Here is a 17863-nt window from a genome sequence, read left to right on the forward strand (position 1 = left end):
TCCCCAATCCCCAATCCCCAATCCCCAATCCCCAATCCCAAATCCCCAATCCCAAATCCCCAATCCCCAATCCCAAATCCCCAATCCCAAATCCCCAATCCCCAATCCCCAATCCCCAATCCCCAAACCCCAATCCCCAATCCCCAATCCCCAATCCCCAATCCCCAAATCCCCAATCCCCAATCCCCAATCCCCAAATCCCCAATCCCCAATCCCCAATCCCCAATCCCAAATCCCAAATCCCCAATCCCCAAATCCCAAATCCCCGATCCCAAATTCCCAATCCCCAATCCCCAAACCCCAATCCCCAAATCCCCAATCCCCAATCCCCAATCCCCAAATCCCAAATCCCCAACCCCAATCCCCAATCCCAAATCCCAAATCCCAAATCCCCAATCCCCAATCCCCAATCCCAAATCCTAAACCCCAATCCCCAATCCCCAATCCCCAATCCCCAATCCCAAATTCCCAATCCCCAATCCCCAATCCCCAATCCCAAATCCCCAATCCCCAACCCCAATCCCAATCCCAAATCCCAAACTCCAGAATCCCCAATCCCAAATCCCAAACCCCCAATTCCTGTCCCACCCCCCAGGGTCTCACCTGGGCCCCGCACCCCAAATCCCCTCCCCCACCCCCCTGCCCTGATTGGTGCTGAGGGAGAGGCCCCGCCCCTCACCTGTCCCCAGGTGTGTCCCCAGGTGTGTCCCCAGGTGTGTCCCTGTCCCCCCAGCTGTCCCCAGGTGTCCCCAAGTGTGTCCTAACCGCCCCCAGGTGTCCCCAGGTGTCCCCAGGTGTGTCCCAGCCCCCCCAGGTGTCCCCAGGTGTGTCCCAGCCCTCCCCTGGTGTCCTCAGGTGTCCCCAGGGTGTCCCCAGGTGTCTCCAGGTGTCCCAGCCCCCCCAGGTGTCCCCCCAGGTGTGTCTCACCGAACCAGGTGATATGTTTGTTCTCCCAGGTGTGTCCCCAGGTGTCCCCAGCCCCCCCCAGGTGTCCCCAGGTGTGTCCCCAGGTGTCCCCATGTCCCCCCAGGTGTCCCCAGCCCCCCCAGGTGTGTCTCACCGAACCAGGTGATGTGTTTGTTCTCCCAGGTGTGTCCCCAGGTGTGTCCCCAGGTGTGTCCCCATGTCCCCCCAGGTGTCCCCAGGTGTGTCCCCATGTCCCCCAGGTGTGTCTCACCAAACCAGGTGATGTGTTTGTTCTCCCAGGTGTCCCCAGGTGTGTCCCCAGGTGTGTCCCCAGGTGTGTCCCCAGGTGTCCCCAGGTGTCCCCAGGTGTGTCTCACCGAACCAGGTGATGTGTTTGTTCTCCCAGGTGTGTCCCCAGGTGTCCCCATGTCCCCCCAGGTGTCCCCAGGTGTCCCCAGGTGTCCCCATGTCCCCCAGGTGTGTCTCACCGAACCAGGTGATGTGTTTGTTCTCCCAGGTGTCCCCAGGTGTCCCCAGGTGTCCCCCCAGGTGTCCCCATGTCCCCCAGGTGTGTCTCACCGAACCAGGTGATGTGTTTGTTCTCCCAGGTGTGTCCCCAGGTGTGTCCCCAGGTGTCCCCAGGTGTGTCCCCATGTCCCCCCAGGTGTCCCCAGGTGTGTCCCCATGTCCCCCCAGGTGTCCCCAGGTGTGTCCCCAGGTGTCCCCAGGTGTCCCCCCAGGTGTGTCTCACTGAACCAGGTGATGTGTTTGTCCCCCCAGGTGTGTCCCCAGGTGTGTCCCCATGTCCCCCCAGGTGTGTCTCACCGAACCAGGTGATGTGTTTGTTCTCCCAGGTGTGTCCCCAGGTGTCCCCAGGTGTCCCCAGGTGTCCCCAGGTGTCCCCAGGTGTGTCCCCAGGTGTCCCCAGCCCCACCCATGTCCTCCCAGGTGTGTCTCACCGAACCAGGTGATGTGTTTGTTCTCCCACGTGTGTCCCCAGGTGCCCCCAGGTGTGTCCCCAGGGGTCCCCAGGTGTCCCCCCAGGTGTGTCTCACCGAACCAGGTGATGTGTTTGTTCTCCCAGGTGTGTCCTCAGGCGTGTCCCCATGTCCCCCCAGGTGTGTCCCCAGGTGTCCCCAGGTGTGTCCCCAGGTGTGTCTCACCGAACCAGGTGATGTGTTTGTTCTCCCAGGTGTGTCCTCAGGTGTGTCCCCATGTCCCCCCAGGTGTCCCCAGGTGTCCCCAGGTGTCCCCAGGTGTGTACCCATGTCCCCAGGTGTGTCTCACCGAACCAGGTGATGTGTTTGTTCTCCCAGGTGTGTCCCCAGGTGCCCCCAGGTGTCCCCAGGTGTGTCCCCATGTCCCCCAGGTGTGTCTCACCGAACCAGGTGATGTGTTTGTTCTCCCAGGTGCTGGAGCGCCGGTTGGGTCCCTCGGTGTGCCCGCGGCACGGCGTGCGCCAGAAGGTGTTGACGTGCGCGCCCACGTGGAAATCGGCGCGGCGCAACAGCCGCAGCCCCCCGAAGGATTCCTTGGCTGGGGGGACACCTCCGGGTCACCTGAGCTCACCTGGGCCAGCCTGGGCTCACCTGGGCTGGCCTGAGCTCACCTGGGCTCACCTGAGCTCACCTGGGCCACCCTGAGCTCACCTGGGCCAGCCTGAGCTCACCTGAGCTCACCTGGGCCACCCTGAGCTCACCTGAGCCAGCCTGAGCTCACCTGAGCTCACCTGGGCCACCCTGAGCTCACCTGAGCCAGCCTGAGCTCACCTGAGCTCACCTGGGCCAGCCTGAGCTCACCTGAGCCCCCCTGAGTTCACCTGTTCCCCCCTGAGCTCACCTGAGCTCACCTGAGCTCACCTGGGCTCACCTGTTCCCCCCTGTTCCCCCCTGGGCTCACCTGAGCTCTCCTGAGCTCACCTGTCCCCCCCGTGTCCCCCCTTGAGCTCACCTGAGCTCACCTGCGCCCCCCTGAGCCCCCCTGGGCTCACCTGAGCCCCCCTGAGCTCACCTGCGCCCCCCTGTTCCCCCCTGGGCTCACCTGTCCCCCCCGTGTCCCCCCTGAGCTCACCTGAGCTCACCTGGGCTCACCTGTCCCCCCCGTGTCCCCCCTGAGCTCACCTGAGCTCACCTGGGCTCACCTGTCCCCCCGTGTCCCCCCCTGGGCTCATCTGTCCCCCCCTGAGCTCACCTGTCCCCCCCGTGTCCCCGGCCCCGCCCCACTCACCTTCAGGCAGGTACATGTACACCAGCAGGTTCCGGTCACGGTCGGACACTGCGGGCACGGGAACGTCGGGGATCGGTCAAATCGGCCAAATTCAACCCAAATTCACCCAAATTCACCCAAATGCGCCCAAATTTAACCCAAATTCACCCAAATTCACCCAAATTCACCCAAATTTAACCCAAATTCACCCAAATTCACCCAAATTCACCCAAATCAGTCCAAACCCACACAAATACATCCAAATTCACCCAAATTCATCCAAATTCACCCAAATTCACACAAATTCATCCAAATTCACCCAAATTTACCCAAATGCACCCAAATTCACCCGAATCAGTCCAAACCCACACAAATACATCAAAATTCACCCAAATTCATCCAAATTTAACCCAAATTCACCCAAATGCACCCAAATTCACCCAAATCAGTCCAAACCCACACAAATACATCCAAATTCACCCAAATTCACCCAAATTTAACCCAAATTCACCCAAATTCACCCAAATTTACCCAAATTTACCCAAATTTACACAAATTTAACCCAAATTTACCCAAATTCACGCAAATTTAACCCAAATTCACACATATTCATCCAAATTCACCCAAATTTAACCCAAATTCACCCAAATTCACCCAAATTTACACAAATTTAACCCAAATTCACCCAAATTCACCCAAATTTACACAAATTTAACCCAAATTCACACAAATTCATCCAAATTTAACCCAAATTCACCCAAATTCCCCCAAATCTCAACCAAAGTCACCCAAACTCACCAAATCCAAATCAAACCCAAACCCAACCAAACCCGACCAAACCTCATCGAAACCAACCCAAACCCAAACTTCACCAAACCCAAACCCAAACTTCACCAAACCCAACCCAACCAAACCTAAACTCAACCAAACCCAACCCAACCCAACCCAACCAAACCAACCAAACCCAACCCAACCCAACCCAACCCAACCAACCCAAACCCAACCAAATCCAACCAAACCCAACCCAACCCAACCCAACCCAACCCAACCCAACCAAACCCAACCCAACCCAACCCAACCCAACCCAACCAAACCCAACCCAACCGAACCCAACCAAACCCAACCCAACCAAACCCAACCAAACCAAACCAAACCTAAACTCAACCAAACCCAACTCAACTTCACCCAACCAAACCCAACCAACCCAACCCAACCCAACCAAACCCAACCCAACCAAACCAAACCCAACCTCACCAAACCCAACCCAATCAAACCCAACCCAACCCAACCCAACCCAACCCAACCAAACCCAACCCAACCCAACCAAACCCAACCTCACCAAACCCAACCCAACCCAACCCAACCCAACCAAACCAAAACCAATCCAAACCCAACCAAACCCAACCTGAAGGTCACCAAACCCAACCCAACCCAACCAAACCCAAACCCAACCCAACCCAACCCAACCAAACCCAACCCAACCAAACCAAACCCAACCTCACCAAACCCAACCCAATCAAACCAAACTCAACCAAACCCAACCCAACCCAACCAAACCCAACCCAACCCAACCCAACCCAACCCAACCCAACCAAACCCAACCCAACCAAACCAAACCAAACCAACCCAACCAAACCCAACCCAACCCAACCAAACCCAACCCAACCAAACCCAACCAAACCCAACCCAACCCAACCCAACCAAACCAACCCAACCAAACCCAACCCAACCAAACCCAACCCAACCCAACCAAACCCAACCAAACCCAACCCAACCAAACCCAACCAAACCGAAACTTGACCAAACCCAACCCAACTTTACCAAACCCAACCAAACCTTCACCAAACCCCGCCCAAATGTCCCCAAACCCCACCCAAATGTCCCCAAACCCCACCCAAATGTCACCCGAGGGTCACCGACCCCGCCCAAATGTCCCCAAACCCCACCCAAATGTCCCCAAACCCCACCCAAATGTCCCCAAACCCCACCCAAATGTCACCCGAGGGTCACCGACCCCGCCCAAATGTCCCCAAACCCCACCCAAATGTCACCAAACCCCACCCAAATGTCCCCAACCCCCACCCGAGGGTCCCCGCCCCCCACCCGAGGGTCCCCGCCCCCCACCCGAGGGTCCCCACCCCCCACCCGAGGGTCCCCGCCCCCGCCCCAGCCACCCTGAGCCGTGCCCGGCGGCGTTTGCCGTACCCAGGAATCCCAGCTGGCTGCCGTCCACCATGAAATCCACGCTGTAAACCTCCAGCGGCTTGGCGTCCTGCCGGGAGCGTCACCGCCCGTGTCACCACCGCTGTCACCGCGTCAGTGTCACCGCATCACCGTGTCAGTGTCACCGCGTCAGTGTCACCGCGTCACCGTGTCAGTGTCACCGCGTCACCGCCCGTGTCACCACCGCTGTCACCGTGTCAGTGTCACCGCATCACCGTGTCAGTGTCACCGCGTCACCGCCCGTGTCACCACCGCTGTCACCGCGTCAGTGTCACCATGTCACCGCGTCAGTGTCACCATGTCACGGCCCGTGTCACCACCGCTGTCACCGTGTCACCGTGTCACCATGTCACCGCCCGTGTCACCACCGCTGTCACCGCGTCAGTGTCACCGTGTCACCGCCCGTGTCACCACCGCTGTCACCGTGTCAGTGTCACCATGTCACCGCCCGTGTCACCACCGCTGTCACCGCGTCAGTGTCACCATGTCACCGCCCGTGTCACCACCGCTGTCACCGTGTCAGTGTCACCGCGTCACCGTGTCAGTGTCACCACCGCTGTCACCGCGTCAGTGTCACCGTGTCACCGCGTCAGTGTCACCATGTCACCGCCCGTGTCACCACCGCTGTCACCGCGTCACCGCGTCACCGTGTCAGTGTCACCGTGTCACCGTGTCACCGTGTCAGTGTCACCGTGTCAGTGTCACCGCGTCAGTGTCACCGTGTCAGTGTCACCGTGTCACCGCGTCACCGTGTCAGTGTCACTGCGTCAGTGTCACCGTGTCACCGTGTCAGTGTCACCATGTCACCGCCCATGTCACCGCGTCAGTGTCACCGTGTTAGTGTCACCATGTCAGTGTCACCGTGACCGTGTCAGTGTCACCGTGTCAGTGTCACCATGTCACCGTGTCATTGTCACCGTGTCAGTGTCACCGTGTCAGTGTCACCGTGTCAGTGTCACCGCGTCACCGTGTCATTGTCACCGTGTCAGTGTCACCATGTCAGTGTCACCGTGTCACCGTGTCACTGTGTCACCGTGTCATTGTCACAGTGTCACCGCGTCACCGTGTCAGTGTCACCGTGTCATTGTCACCGCGTCAGTGTCACCGTGTCAGTGTCACCGTGTCACTGTCACCATGACTGTGTCAGTATCACCGTGTCACCGCATCAGTGTCGCCATGTCACCGTGTCAGTGTCACCATGTCACCGCCCGTGTCACCGCGTCAGTGTCACTGCGTCAGTGTCACCGTGTCACCGCGTCAGTGTCACCGTGTCACCGCCCGTGTCACTGCCTCACCACCGGTGTCACCGTGTCAGTGTCACCATGTCATTGTCACTGTGTCACCGCCCGTGTCACCGTGTCAGTCACCGTGTCACCGTGTCAGTGTCACCGTGTCAGTGTCACCGTGTCATTGTCACCGCGTCAGTGTCACTGTGTCACCGCCCGTGTCACCGTGTCAGTCACCGTGTCACCGTGTCAGTGTCACCGTGTCAGTGTCACCGTGTCATTGTCACCACGTCAGTGTCACCGTGTCACCGCATCAGTGTCACCATGTCACCGCCCGTGTCACCGCGTGTCACCGTGTCAGTGTCACCATGTCACCGCCCGTGTCACCGCGTCAGTGTCACCTCGTCAGTGTCACCGCGTCAGTGTCACCATGTCACCGTCCGTGTCACTGCCTCACCACCGGTGTCACCATGTCCTTGTCACCGTGTCACCGCCCGTGTCACTGCCTCACCACGTCAGTGTCACTGTGTCAGTGTCACCGTGTCACTGCCCGTGTCACCGCCCGTGCCACCGTGTCAGTGTCACCATGCCATTGTGTCACCATGTCACCATCACTGTGTCATTGTCACTGTGTCACCGTGTCACCATGTCATTGTCACCGTGTCATTGTCACCGCCGGTATCACCGTGTCACCGTCACTGGCATTGTCATTGTGCCATTGCCACTGCCAGTGTCACCATGCCATTGTGTCAGTGTCACTGCCAGTGTCACCGTGCCATTGTGTCAGTGTCACTGCCAGCGTCACCGTGTCATTGTCACCAGCATTGTCACTGTGTCATTGTGTCACCATGTCATTGTCATCGCCAGTGTCACAGTGCCATTGTCCCTGCCGGTGTCACCGTGCCACCGTCACCGTGTCATTGTCAGCATGCCATTGTCACTGCCAGTGTCACCGTGTCACTGTCACCATGCCATTGTCATTTCGTCAGTGTCACTGCCAATGTCACCATGCCATTGTCACCGTGTCATTGTCACCGGCATTGTCACCGTCACTGTCATTGTCACTGTGTCCTTGTCACCACCAGTGTCACCGTGTCATTGTCATTTTCACTGTCACCATGTCTTTGTCACCGTCACCATCATGGTCCCTGTCACCGTCCCCTCCATTGTCATTGTCACCGTGTCACCATCACCCCCACTGTCACTGTTATTGTCACCATCATCATGTCATTGTCATTGTCACAGTCACTGCCATTGTCAGTGTCACTGTCACCACCACTGTCATCGTGTCACTGTCACCGTGTCATTGTCATTGTCACTGCCATTGCCACCGTCACCGACATGTCATTGTCACTGTGTCATTGTCACCATCACTGTATCATCGTCACCACCACCACCATTGTCATTGTCACCGTGTCACTGTCACCATCACTGTCATTGTCACATCATTGTCATTGTGTCAGTCATCCTGTCATTGTCACCATCATTGTCACTGTGTCATTGTCACTGTCAGTCATTGTGTCAGTCACTGTATCATTGTCACCATCACTGTATCATCGTCACCACCACCACCGTTGTCATTGTCACCGTGTCACTGTCACCATCACCATTGTCACTGTGTCATTGTCACTGTCAGTCATTGTGTCAGTCACTGTGTCATTGTCACTGTCACTGTTGTCACCACCACCACCACTGTCATTGTCACCGTGTCACTATTATTGTCACTGTCATTGTGCCAGTCACTGTGTCACCGTCATGGCTGACACCATCACTGTCAATGTCAGTGTCACTGTCACTGTCACTGTCACCGTCCCTGTCCCCATCCCCCCGTGGCTCACCCAGCTGACGAGGGACAGCGTCTCGCTCTCCATTGTCACCGTGATTGTCACTGTCCCTGTCCCCTCCATGGCTCACCCGGCTGACGAGGGACAGCGTCTCGCTCTCCATTGTCCCTGTCACTGTCACTGTCTGTCACTGTCACTGTCACTGTCCCTGTCACCGTCCCCGTCCCCCCGCGGCTCACCCGGCTGACGAGGGACAGCGTCTCGCTCTCCATTGTCACTGTGATTGTCACCATGATTGTCACCGTCCCTGTCCCCTCCATGGCTCACCCGGCTGACGAGGGACAGCGTCTTGCTCTCCATTGTCACTGTCACTGTCCCTGTCACTGTCACCGTCCCCGTCCCCGTCCCCCTGCGACTCACCCGGCTGACGAGGGACAGCGTCTCGCTCTCCATTGTCACTGTCACTGTCACTGTCACTCACCCGGCTGACGAGGGACAGCGTCTCGCTCTCCATTGTCACTGTCCCTGTCACTGTCACTCACCCGGCTGACGAGGGACAGCGTCTCGCTCTCCATTGTCACTGTCACTGTCACTGTCACTCACCCGGCTGACGAGGGACAGCGTCTCGCTCTCCATTGTCACTGTCACTGTCACTGTCACTCACCCGGCTGACGAGGGACAGCGTCTCGCTCTCCATTGTCACTGTCACTGTCACTGTCACTGTCACTCACCCGGCTGACGAGGGACAGCGTCTTGCTCTCCATTGTCACTGTCACTGTCACTGTCACTCACCCGGCTGACGAGGGACAGCGTCTTGCTCTCCATTGTCACTGTCACTGTCACTGTCACTGTCACTGTCACTGTCACTCACCCGGCTGACGAGGGACAGCGTCTTGCTCTCCATTGTCACTGTCACTGTCACTGTCACTCACCCGGCTGACGAGGGACAGCGTCTTGCTCTCCTCCTGGTAGCGCAGCAGCGAGATGCTCTTCATCAGGTCGGCGGCCAGGATGAAGCTCTTGACGCTGATCATCTGGTGGATGTAGAGCTGCGTGTCGATGAACGCCATCCCCGTCAGCTCGTTGTCCTTCAGGCTCCACAGGAAGATCTGGAGAACATCCCCAGGTCACCATGGACATCCCTGACCCCGTGGGGACCTCGGACACCTGTGGTGGCACCTGAGGTCACCAACCCAACCATGGCTGAGGAGCCATCCCCGTCAGCTCGTTGTCCTTCAGGCTCCACAGGAAGATCTGGAGAACATCCCCAGGTCACCATGGAGATCCCTGACCCCACCGTGACCTCGGACACCTCCTGTGGTGGCACCTGAGGTCACCAACCCCAACCCAACCACGGCTGAGAGATCACCCAGCTCAGCTCTGGTGCTTCAGGCTCCACAGGAAGATCTGGAGAACATCCCCAGGTCACCATGGACATCCCTGACCCCGTGGGGACCTGGGACACCTCCTGTGGTGGCACCAGGTGTCCCCAGGTGTATCTCAGGTGTACCCCAGGTGTCCCCAGGTGTGTCCAGGTGTATCTCAGGTACCTTCTGGCCGATGGCGGACACCAGGTAACCATGGCAATGGCACAGGGCTGTCACCGGTGTGTACCCTGGTGTACCCAGGTGTGACAGTGACCCCCCCAGGTGTATCTCAGGTGTGTCCAGGTGTACCCCAGGTGTATCTCAGGTACCTTTTGCCCGATGGCAGACACCAGGTAACCATGGCAATGGCACAGGGCTGTCACCGGTGTGTCCCAGCTGTACCCAGGTGTGACAGTGACCCCCCCAGGTGTATCCCAGGTGTGCCCAGGTGTCCCCAGGTGTGTCCAGGTGGACCCCAGGTGTACCCCAGGTGTGTCCCCAGGTGTCCCCAGGTGTGTCCAGGTGCACCCCAGGTATGTCCAGGTGTACCCCAGGTGTGTCCAGGTGTGTCCAGGTGTATCTCAGGTGTGTCCAGGTGTACCTTCTGGCCGATGGCAGACACCAGGTAACCATGGCAATGGCACAGGGCTGTCACCGGTGTGTCCCCAGCTGTACCCAGGTGTGACAGTGACCCCCCAGGTGTGTCCAGGTGTATCTCAGGTGTGTCCAGGTGTGTCCAGGTGTACCTTCTGGCCGATGGCGGACACCAGGTAACCATGGCAATGGCACAGGGCTGTCACTGGTGTGTACCCAGGGGTACCCAGGTGTGTCCAGGTGTACCCCAGGTGTACCCCAGGTGTGTCCAGGTGTACCCCAGGTGTGTCCAGGTGTGTCCAGGTGTATCTCAGGTGTGTCCAGGTGTGTCCAGGTGTACCTTCTGGCCGATGGCGGACACCAGGTAACCATGGCAATGGCACAGGGCTGTCACCGGTCCCTTCTGCTCCTTCTCGTAGAGCACCTTGAACTTGTTCTTGGTGAGCGGCTGCCCCGGCTCCGGAACCACCTCGATCACGTCCAGGATCAGGATCTGGCACAGGTGCGACAGGTGGGAGACACAGGTGAGAGACACAGGTGGGACAGGTGAGAGACACAGGTGAGAGACACAGGTGGGACAGGTGAGAGACACAGGTGAGAGACACAGGTGGGACAGGTGAGAGACACAGGTGAGAGACACAGGTGGGACAGGTGAGACAGGTGGGAGACACAGGTGAGAGACACAGGTGGGACAGGTGAGAGACACAGGTGGGACAGGTGAGAGACACAGGTGGGACAGGTGGGACAGGTGGGACAGGTGGGACAGGTGAGAGACACAGGTGAGAGACACAGGTGGGACAGGTGGGACAAGTGAGACACAGGTGGGACAGGTGAGGCAGGTGAGACAGGTGAGACAGGTGGGACAGGTGGGACAGGTGAGACAGGTGGGACAGGTGGGACAGGTGGGAGACACAGGTGGGACAGGTGGGACAGGTGAGAGCAGGTGAGACAGGTGAGAGCAGGTGAGAGCAGGTGAGAGCAGGTGAACACAGGTGAGCACAGATGAGGGACAGGTGAGCACAGGGACAGCCCAGGTGAGTCCTGGCCAGCCCAGGTGAGCGCTGGGACAGCCCAGGTGAGTCCTGGCCAGCCCAGGTGAGCGCTGGGACAGCCCAGGTGAGTCCTGGCCAGCCCAGGTGAGCGCTGGGACAACCCCAGGTGTTTCCTGGTACACCTCAGGTGAGTCCTCAAAAGCCCAGGTGTGTGCTGGCACCCCCAGGTGTATCCAGGTGTCCCCCAGGTGTCCCCCAGGTGTCCCCCAGGTGTATCCAGGTGTACCCAGGTGTCTCCAGGTGTCTCCAGGTGTGCCCAGGTGTCCCCAGGTGCATTCAGCTGTGCCCAGGTGTATCCAGGTGTGCCCAGGTATGCCAAGGCATATCCAGGTGTGCCCAAGTGCCCCCCAGGTGTTCCCCAGGTGTGCTCAGGTGTATCCAGGTGCCCCCCAGGTGTGCCCAGGTGCGTACCCGGCCCCGACAGGTGACCTCCTCGCCCTGCATCAGGCAGGTGCCCACGGCCACGTAACCCTTGAGGCCCGACACCGTCTCCTCGGAGCGCAGCGACACCGTCTTCATACAGGTAACGTGTTCCCACTCCTCCAGGGCAATCCTGCACAGGTGAGGACAGGTGAGAACAGGTGAGAACACAACACAAGACATCTTCATACAGGTAATGTGTTCCCACTCCTCCAGGGCAATCCTGCACAGGTGAGAACAGGTGAGAACACAACACAACACATCTTCATACAGGTAACGTGTTCCCACTCCTCCAGGGCAATCCTGCACAGGTGAGGACAGGTGAGGACAGGTGAGAACAGGTGAGAACACAACACAACACATCTTCATACAGGTAACGTGTTCCCACTCCTCCAGCACGATCCTGCACAGGTGAGAACAGGGGGGAACAGGTGAGAACACAACACAACACATCTTCATACAGGTAACGTGTTCCCACTCCTCCAGGGTGATCCTGCACAGGTGAGAACAGGTGAGAACAGGTGAGAACAGGTGAGGACAGGTGAGAACAGGGGGGAACAGGTGAGGACAGGTGAGGACAGGTGAGGACAGGTGAGAACAGGTGAGAACAGGGGGGAACAGGTGAGAACAGGTGAGGACAGGTGAGGACAGGTGAGAACAGGTGAGAACAGGTGAGGACAGGTGAGGACAGGTGGGAACAGGTGAGAACAGGTGAACACACAACACAACACATCTTCATACAGGTAACGTGTTCCCACTCCTCCAGGGCGATCCTGCACAGGTGAGAACAGGTGAGGACAGGTGAGAACAGGGGGGAACAGGGGGGAACACAACACAACACATCTTCATACAGGTAACGTGTTCCCACTCCTCCAGGGCGATCCTGCACAGGTGAGGACAGGTGAGAACAGGTGAGAACAGGGGGGAACAGGTGAGGACAGGTGAGGACAGGTGAGAACAGGTGGGAACAGAGGGGAACAGGTGGGAACAGGTGAGAACAGGTGAGAACACAACACAACACATCTTCATACAGGTAACGTGTTCCCACTCCTCCAGGGCGATCCTGCACAGGTGAGAACAGGTGAGGACAGGTGAGAACAGGTGGGAACAGAGGGGAACACGTGAGAACAGGGGGGAACAGGTGAGGACAGGTGAGAACAGGTGGGAACAGGTGAGAACAGGTGAGGACAGGTGAGAACAGGTGAGAACAGGGGGGAACAGGTGAGGACAGGTGAGGACAGGTGAGAACAGGTGGGAACAGAGGGGAACAGGTGGGAACAGGTGAGAACAGGTGAGAACACAACACAACACATCTTCATACAGGTAACGTGTTCCCACTCCTCCAGGGCGATCCTGCACAGGTGGGGACAGGTGAGAACAGGTGAGAACAGGTGAGGACAGGTGGGAACAGGGGGGAACAGGTGAGAACAGGGGGGAACAGGTGAGGACAGGTGAGAACAGGTGAGAACAGGTGAGAACAGGTGAGAACACAACACAACACATCTTCATACAGGTAACGTGTTCCCACTCCTCCAGGGCAATCCTGCACAGGTGAGAACAGGGGGGAACTGGGGAGCTCAGTGGGGCTCACGGGGGGCTCAGGTGAGCTCAGGTGGGCTCAGGTGGGGTCAGGTGGGCTCAGGTGAAGCTCAGAGGAACAGCCCAGGGTGCTCAGGTGGGCACAGGTGGGGTCAGGTGAAGCTCAGAGGAACAGCCCGGGGGGCTCAGGTGGGCACAGGTGGGCACAGGTGGGGTCAGGTGGGCTCAGGTGAAGCTCAGAGGAACAGCCCAGGGGGCTCAGGTGGGCACAGGTGAGCTCACAGGGGGACACAGCTGAGATTAGGGGGGCTCAGGTGAAACCAGGTGGGCTCAGGGGGGCTGTGGTGAGCTCAGGTGAGGCTCAGAGGAACAGTCTAGAGGGCTCAGGTGGGCACAGGTGAGCTCAGGTGAGCTCAAGTGACTCAGTGAAGCCACCCAGGTGAGCTCAGGTGAAGCACAGGTGGGCTCAGGTGAAGCACAGGTGGGCTCAGGGGGGCTCAGGAGAAATAAGGTGAGCTCAGGTGAGCACAGAGGAACAGCCCAGGGGGCTCAGGTGGGCACAAGTGGGGCCCAGGAGGCTCAGGTGAGCTCAGGTGAGCACAGGTGAGCTCAGAGAAGCCGCCCAGGTGAGCTCAGGTGAGGACACAGAGAGGTTTGGAGATCCCAGGTGCTGCCCCAAGGACACCTGCCCTGTACAGGTGAAAAGCTCTGAGACCTCCAGGACCACCCTGGGGGACCAGGTGAGCTCAGGGGGGCTCAGGTGAGCTCAGGTGAGCTCAGGGGGGCTCAGGTGGGCTCAGGTGAGCTCAGGGTGGCTCAGGTGAGCTCAGGGGGCCTCAGGGGGGCTCAGGTGAGCTCAGGGGGGCTCAGGTGGGCTCAGGGGGGCTCAGGTGGGCTCAGGTGAGCTCAGATGGGCTCAGGGGGGCTCAGGGGGGCTCAGGGGGGCTCAGGTGAGCTCAGACGGGCTCAGGGGGGCTCAGGTGGGCTCAGGTGGAGTTGGGATTTGGGGTTCCTGTCAGGATTTTGGGGTCCCTATCAGGATTTTGGGGTTCCCAGGTGAGGTTTGGGGTCCCCAGGTGAGGTTTGGGGTTCCCAGGATGGATTTTGGGGCTCCCAGGTGATTTTGGGGTCTCACCTGGTGTTGGGAATGGCCTCCCAGCTGACCTGGGGGTTTGGGATGGGCGGGGATTTGGGGTTCCCAGGTGAGTTTTGGGGTCCCCAGGTGAATTTTGGTGTCCCCAGGTGAGTTTTGGGGTCCCCAGGTGATTTTTGGGGTCCCCAGGTGATTTTGGGGTCTCACCTGGTGTTGGGAATGGCCTCCCAGCTGACCTGGGGGTTTGGGATGGGTGGGGATTTGGGGTTCCCAGGTGAGTTTTGGGGTCCCTGCGATGATTTTGGGGTCCCCAGGTGATTTTGGGGTGCCCAGGTGATTTTGGGGTCTCACCTGGTGTTGGGAATGGCCTCCCAGCTGACCTGGGGGTTTGGGATGGGCGGGGATTTGGGGTTCCCAGGATGGATTTTGGGGTCCCCAAGTGATTTTGGGGTCCCTGTGATGATTTTGGGGTTCCCAGGTGAGTTTTGGGGTTCCCAGGATGGATTTTGGGGTCCCTGTGATGATTTTGGGGTTCCCAGGTGAGTTTTGGGGTTCCCAGGATGGATTTTGGGGTCCCTGTGATGATTTTTGTGGTTCCCAGGTGAGTTTTGGGGTTCCCAGGATGGTTTTTGGGGTCCCTGGGGTGATTTTGGGGTTCCCAGGATGGATTTTGGGGTCCCCAGGTGATTTTGGGGTCCCCAGGTGATTTTGGGGTCCCTGGGGTAATTTTTGGGGTCCCCAGGTGATTTTGGGGTCTCACCTGGTGTTGGGAATGGCCTCCCAGCTGACCTGGGGGTTTGGGATGGGCGGGGATTTGGGGTTCCCAGGTGATTTTTGGGGTCCCTGTGATGATTTTGGGGTCCCCAGGTGATTTTGGGGTCCCCAGGTGAGTTTTGGGGTCCCTGGGGTGATTTTGGGGTCCCCAGGTGATTTTGGGGTTCCCAGGATGGTTTTTGGGGTCCCCAGGTGATTTTGGGGTCTCACCTGGTGTTGGGAATGGCCTCCCAGCTGACCTGGGGGTTTGGGATGGGTGGGGATTTGGGGTTCCCAGGTGAGTTTTGGGGGTCCCAGGATGGATTTTGGGGTCCCTGAGGTGATTTTGGGGTCCCTGGGGTGATTTTTGGGGTCCCCAGGTGAGTTTTGGGGTTCCCAGGTGATTTTGGGGTTCCCAGGTGATTTTTGGGGTCCCTGTGATGATTTTGGGGTCTCACCTGGTGTTGGGAATGGCCTCCCAGCTGACCTGGGGGTTTGGGATGGGCGGGGATTTGGGGTTCCCAGGTGAATTTTGGTGTCCCCAGGTGAGTTTTTGGGGTTCCCAGGTGATTTTGGGGTCCCCAGGTGAGTTTTGGGGTCCCCAGGTGATTTTGGGGTCCCCAGGTGATTTTGGGGTCTCACCTGGTGTTGGGAATGGCCTCCCAGCTGACCTGGGGGTTTGGGATGGGCAGGGATTTGGGGTTCCCAGGATGGATTTTGGGGGTCCCAGGTGAGTTTTGGGGTTCCCAGGTGATTTTGGGGTCCCTGGGGTGATTTTTGGGGTCCCCAGGTGATTTTGGGGTCTCACCTGGTGTTGGGAATGGCCTCCCAGCTGACCTGGGGGTTTGGGATGGGCGGGGATTTGGGGTTCCCAGGTGAGTTTTGAGGGTCCCTGTGATGATTTTGGGGTCCCCAGGTGAGTTTTGGGGTGCCCAGGTGATTTTGGGGTCCCCAGGTGATTTTGGGGTCTCACCTGGTGTTGGGAATGGGCTCCCAGCTGACCTGGGGGTTTGGGATGGGCGGGGATTTGGGGTTCCCAGGATGGATTTTGGGGGTCCCAGGTGAGTTTTGGGGGTCCCAGGATGGATTTTGGGGTCCCTGTGATGATTTTGGGGTCCCCAGGTGATTTTGGGGTCCCCAGGTGATTTTGGGGTCTCACCTGGTGTTGGGAATGGCCTCCCAGCTGACCTGGGGGTTTGGGATGGGCGGGGATTTGGGGTTCCCAGGTGAGTTTTTGGGGTCCCCAGGTGAGTTTTGGGGTCCCCAGGTGAGTTTTGGGGTCCCTGGGGTGATTTTGGGGTCCCCAGGTGAGTTTTGGGGTCCCCAGGTGAGTTTTGGGGTCCCTGTGATGATTTTGGGGTCCCTGGGGTGATTTTGGGGTCCCCAGGTGATTTTGGGGTCTCACCTGGTGTTGGGAATGGGCTCCCAGCTGACCTGGGGTTTGGGATGGGCGGGGATTTGGGGTTCTCAGGTGATTTTTGGGGTCCCTGGGGTGATTTTGGGGTCCCCAGGTGAGTTTTGGGGTTCCCAGGTGATTTTGGGGTCCCTGTGATGATTTTGGGGTCCCCAGGTGAGTTTTGGGGGTCCCTGTGATGATTTTGGGGTTCCCAGGATGGATTTTGGGGTCCCCAGGTGATTTTGGGGTCTCACCTGGTGTTGGGAATGGCCTCCCAGCTGACCTGGGGGTTTGGGATGGGCGGGGATTTGGGGTTCCCAGGTGAGTTTTGGGGGTCCCTGTGATGATTTTGGGGTTCCCAGGTGAGTTTTGGGGTCCCTGGGGTGATTTTGGGGTCCCCAGGTGAGTTTTGGGGTCCCTGGGGTGATTTTGGGGTCCCCAGGTGATTTTGGGGTTCCCAGGATGGTTTTTGGGGTCCCCAGGTGATTTTGGGGTCTCACCTGGTGTTGGGAATGGGCTCCCAGCTGACCTGGGGGTTTGGGATGGGTGGGGATTTGGGGTTCCCAGGTGAGTTTTGGGGGTCCCAGGATGGATTTTGGGGTCCCTGAGGTGATTTTGGGGTCCCTGGGGTGATTTTTGGGGTCCCCAGGTGAGTTTTGGGGTCCCTGGGGTGATTTTGGGGTTCCCAGGTGATTTTTGGGGTCCCTGTGATGATTTTGGGGTCTCACCTGGTGTTGGGAATGGCCTCCCAGCTGACCTGGGGGTTTGGGATGGGTGGGGATTTGGGGTTCCCAGGATGGATTTTGGGGTTCCCAGGTGAGTTTTGGGGGTCCCTGTGATGATTTTGGGGTCCCTGGGGTAATTTTTGGGGTCCCCAGGTGATTTTGGGGTCTCACCTGGTGTTGGGAATGGCCTCCCAGCTGACAGGTGAGATGAGCTGGATGCTGAAGGCCTCCTGCTGGGGGGGGACGTAGCGCTCGTCTGGGGGGACAGCGATGGGGACAGCAGGGACAGCGGTCAGGGATTGGGGACATTGGGGACAGGGATGGGGACAGGGATTGGGGACAGCGGGGACAGGGGGACAGCGGTCAGGGATTGGGGACAGTGGGGACAGGGATGGGGACAGGGATTGGGGACAGCGGGGACAGGGGGACAGCGGTCAGGGATTGGGGACAGTGGGGACAGGGGGACAGCGGTCAGGGATGGGGGACAGTGGGGACAGCGGGGATGGGGACAGCGGGGACAGCGGGGACAGCGGTCAGGGATTGGGGACAGTGGGGACAGCGGGGACAGGGGGGACAGCGA

General features: G+C 58.7%; 1 protein-coding gene across 2 annotated transcripts in view; it reads right to left on the bottom strand.

The window, feature by feature from the left end:
- The window catches only part of CPSF1 (cleavage and polyadenylation specific factor 1), a 99863-nt gene that overhangs the window by 3767 nt on the left and 78233 nt on the right, over positions 1 to 17863 (bottom strand). For both annotated transcript variants that reach the window (XM_086875621.1, XM_086875625.1), the window contains 7 exons: positions 17455 to 17539; positions 11769 to 11910; positions 10646 to 10798; positions 9277 to 9453; positions 5317 to 5383; positions 3133 to 3180; positions 2287 to 2442 (listed from right to left, as the gene is read on the bottom strand). In XM_086875621.1, coding sequence (XP_086731747.1) covers positions 2287 to 2442; positions 3133 to 3180; positions 5317 to 5383; positions 9277 to 9453; positions 10646 to 10798; positions 11769 to 11910; positions 17455 to 17539 — 828 coding nt within the window. The remainder of the gene's footprint in view (positions 1 to 2286; positions 2443 to 3132; positions 3181 to 5316; positions 5384 to 9276; positions 9454 to 10645; positions 10799 to 11768; positions 11911 to 17454; positions 17540 to 17863) is intronic.

The sequence above is a fragment of the Cyanistes caeruleus genome, chromosome 1 (assembly GCF_971803275.1).
Source record: "Cyanistes caeruleus chromosome 1, bCyaCae1.hap1.1, whole genome shotgun sequence".
Classification (NCBI taxonomy): Eukaryota; Metazoa; Chordata; class Aves; order Passeriformes; family Paridae; genus Cyanistes; species Cyanistes caeruleus.